This window comes from Austrofundulus limnaeus, unplaced genomic scaffold (assembly GCF_001266775.1).
Source record: "Austrofundulus limnaeus strain Quisiro unplaced genomic scaffold, Austrofundulus_limnaeus-1.0 Scaffold214, whole genome shotgun sequence".
NCBI classification, from domain to species: domain Eukaryota; kingdom Metazoa; phylum Chordata; class Actinopteri; order Cyprinodontiformes; family Rivulidae; genus Austrofundulus; species Austrofundulus limnaeus.
Window position 1 is genome coordinate 898,734 of NW_013952616.1, and position 3,819 is coordinate 902,552.

The window sequence follows — 3,819 nt, forward strand, 5'->3', positions numbered from 1 at the left end:
TTAAGGCACAAGTAGATTGTGTGGCTCTATACTAAATTTCTTTAGTAGCAAAGTTGGTTAGAATGCGTCTTTTAGGTTACAGAACCACAATATAGAGGAAATGCAGATTAGAACAATAGCCTTGTTTCTCTAGTTTTTTATTCACATTTTGAAGTATCACATTAGAAAAGGTTGATGGAATAGAATATAAAAAATAAATAAAAAATTTCCTCAATTTTGCAAAAAAAATGATGTTTGCTTGAGATGGTTTTTGGATTTATGGAAAAAGACGTAATGCTCAAAAGAGGAGATGCAACACATGTGCCAAATAAGTTCTGAACATTTACCTCACATGATTGATCTGCTCTTATCGCTCTCACCCTCTCTCCAGATATTCCCTTAACGCGAAGAGAATTGCATTTCGTTCTCAAATTCAGCATGTAACATCACAAATTACAATTACAACTTCCCAAGAGCAACAGGTTCCTAAAAACTTCTCTCCATTGTCCTGAGATAGGTGGTCCCTGCTACTTTGCAATGTCTACTTGTTGTTTACAACCATGTGTAACATCAACATTTGACACTGCATAGCCTAGATGATATGCTACAAACTAGATGGAAACACACATAACTCAAATTATTAATTTTTTTTCTTTTTTGTAACATTGTAAAATTAGGTTCAAATTTTTCATCACAGTGGGATTGAATAACAGATAGAATAACGTTGTGTTCGTCCTGTAACAGTTCCCTAAAAATGATCACTCCTCTTGAAAGCACATCCTCATTCTGACCTGACTTGGATATTTTTGAATTTTAACACATATTTTAAAATGTGAAGTGCATCAAGTGGGTTAAATGTTTGTTCAAAAAGCCACAAAATTACACAGACAGACAAAAAAAAGTAAGTCCCATGTAGCTCTCATTCTTTAAAGGGAAAGGACAATGGATCAGCTCATGGAAAATATCTAGACTGAGTTAGTTCAATTTTACTGTATAAAGCTTTTTTTTACTTGGTTATTCTTTCTTTCAGCTTGCTGTATGGAAATGGCTTCAAAGAAATCCAACATCACGCCTTTAATGGTACAAAGTTAGATCAAGTGTAAGTATTTATTCATCAACTGAAATAGTCTTTTGAATGCTTTTTTTTTAGATCAGTGAAAAAAATCACCCTCACTCTTTCTGATAAAACTAGATATAAGCTAAGCTTTTGTGTTAGAATTGGTTGTCTATGTTTGTAGTTTAACAGCTTCTGATTGTAATTTGACAAGATTAAAAAATAGGATCCAAAACAGAATATGAGCTGAGAATCTTCAAACATTGGTACATAAATTCTGAAAATGTTTAAAAGATGAACATTAGGATTAAAAGTACTGTTTTTTTTCCCTTTTACTATGTTTGGCAGCTTTATTGTAAATAAAAATAAGATGAAACTTTATTGATCCCACAGTGGGGAAATTTGCACATTACTGCAGCTCAATCAATCAAAATTGAAATCAAAAACTGCTGCTCAATCATCAATACATTATCATTTTTAGCAAAAAAAATCAAATCCCATTTGTCACATATGCAGTGAAAGAAGAAAATACAGGATCTGTACAGGATGTGAACTGTTCAGTCCCCAGCAGTCTTTAAAACCTGAAACTGTTGGAAACGATGTCTTGTTTTCAGAAAGAAGACAACCAAATTATCTTTTTATTTTTTTGTGCTCAAAGTTGTGTTCTGTTTTAAAGAAATGCAGAATGGTTGTGTATAAAAAAAGGAAAACTACACTGAGAGGACAAACTCTTGGGTAGGTACTGTCAGCAGTGGAACTGAAGTCAAAATAAATGTAGGAATCACTGCCTTCCCACTTTTTGAATTGGGGTTTTAGTCCTTTTGGATACCTTCTATTTTCTCTTAAATTACATTAAACATCATTTTGCTTAGATTAAACCATTTCTGACGTCTGGGATGGGTATTTTCTTACCCGAAATTGCACCACAAAAGCAAAGGGATCACAGTTGGTTCTTCTTGGGCCGTCTCATGTATGCACAAAAAAGCCCAATTCCAGCTCTTGATTAGTAAGTTGGAAATTTCATGGGAAAAAAAAAAGAGCGAATAACAGGAAGTCTGGTTTTAAGAGTTCTTGTCTGTTGGTGAAAATGGTTGCTGTAGTTGTAAAACTTAGTTTTTTATCTGTGCATTTCTTAGTAATTCATTTAATTTAGGTCACCGAGAAGAAAAGAGCGAAATGTTCCTAATTTTAGTTAAAACACTTGAGTTCAAAAATATGTAAAATACGATGTTTTAAAAAAGCAAATTAAGATCTCTTGCTTCTTTTCGACCTATAATTTTTTCATGTCTTTAAAAAAAAGCCTAATGAAGTCATCAGTCTGCTACTAGTGAGTCTTACCACATGGGTGTTTGTGTTGGCACTAGCTTTCCTCTGAGAGGGAACTGATCCCACCTCGGCCTGACCAAGACAAACACGCCCCTCACAGGTCTATTATTCCTATTAGATTTAAGGGATTTGGGGAGATGTGCACGAGGGCGTGCCTTGTTTAAGGACTACACCTTTATAGTTTATCCTGGCTAATTTGAAACAACAATTTACAGTAAGTGAGACCTTTTTTCTGTCATGTTCCGCCCCTTTAATGAGCGAAAATGAAACACAGGAATGTGCAGTGATGAGGCTTGTGAAAATATTATGCTGTGCCTCAGGATATCTTTTCCTTCACAGAACCTTGTATTTGTGCTCTCTTTGTCCAGTGACCTTCACAGGAATAAGTATTTGACCAGGATGGATAACAAGGCATTTGCAGGGACCATCAGCGGCCCCATGCTTCTGTAAGTATCAGTTTGAAGCTTTTAACCATTTTTTWAATTTTCTTTTGGGTGAGAAAACAAATAGTTAAAACATTTCCCAATACTTGGATTGAGGTGAAAAATTTTGTTTATATATATAAAGGTACATGGAAAAAAATACAACGAAGTAAAGAGAAACGTGATGATATTTCAGCACTTTTAGCAGAACTCTTCCAGCACAGTGTAGTTGTTTAAAGGGTTGAATTGTTCATTTGGGTCGACTGATTCTAGTTTTACTTGTTGTTATTGTATCTGTTTGAAGCATTGTGAGCATTATGGCCACTTAATTGATAAACCAGTAATTGCACAACATTAGAGACACAACCTACACATTGTTTTTTAGGCTTTCAAGAAATCTAGACWCAAATTACTTTTTATGTCATGTACAGTTTTTTTTCTCTTTGCTTGTCAGCAAAACCATTAAGGTTGACTTGGGCCAACATAGTAGTAGACAGCACAATTAAATGGCTGAACAGCCCATTTCATGCTGATGCTCCCTTTGGCAGTTCAGGAGTCACAGATGGAGATACTTTCTTATCTTAAACAAGTTTTCAGAGTAAATTAATCAATGTGGAATCAAAGGAGGCATGGAAAAGAAACTGGGCTGCTCTGACATGTTGCTGTCATCAAGCTGCTGATGAGAGCAACTGGAGTTTCTGAATGGTTCTTGACCCTTATGTCACACAGATACATACATCATACATCCCAAACACCTCTTTTTAGTATTTTAAAGGGGACCTATTATGCAAAATTCACTTTTTAAAGGTTTTTTACTCAACTTTTGGTATGTACTTCTTAAAAAAACAGTCCTAGGACCAAAAAAATGCGCCCAGGGGCATATTTACTGTAAGTGAATGTATTTTTAATGTATACTAATGACAAGTTTTATACTTCCTACATTTTGTGATGTCACAAGTTGTACGACAACCCACCGGAACCTGTGTTCAGCCCCTCACCTAGCAACCCCCGGGTGAGACTCCACCTCCTCAGTATAAA

General features: G+C 35.1%; 1 protein-coding gene across 1 annotated transcript in view; it reads left to right on the plus strand.

Annotated features, from left to right (window-relative positions):
* tshr (thyroid stimulating hormone receptor) overlaps positions 1-3,819 on the plus strand; it is a 55,787-nt gene that overhangs the window by 37,377 nt on the left and 14,591 nt on the right. The window contains exons 7-8 of the mRNA XM_014019258.1: positions 1,010-1,078; positions 2,728-2,805. Coding sequence (XP_013874712.1) covers positions 1,010-1,078; positions 2,728-2,805 — 147 coding nt within the window. The remainder of the gene's footprint in view (positions 1-1,009; positions 1,079-2,727; positions 2,806-3,819) is intronic.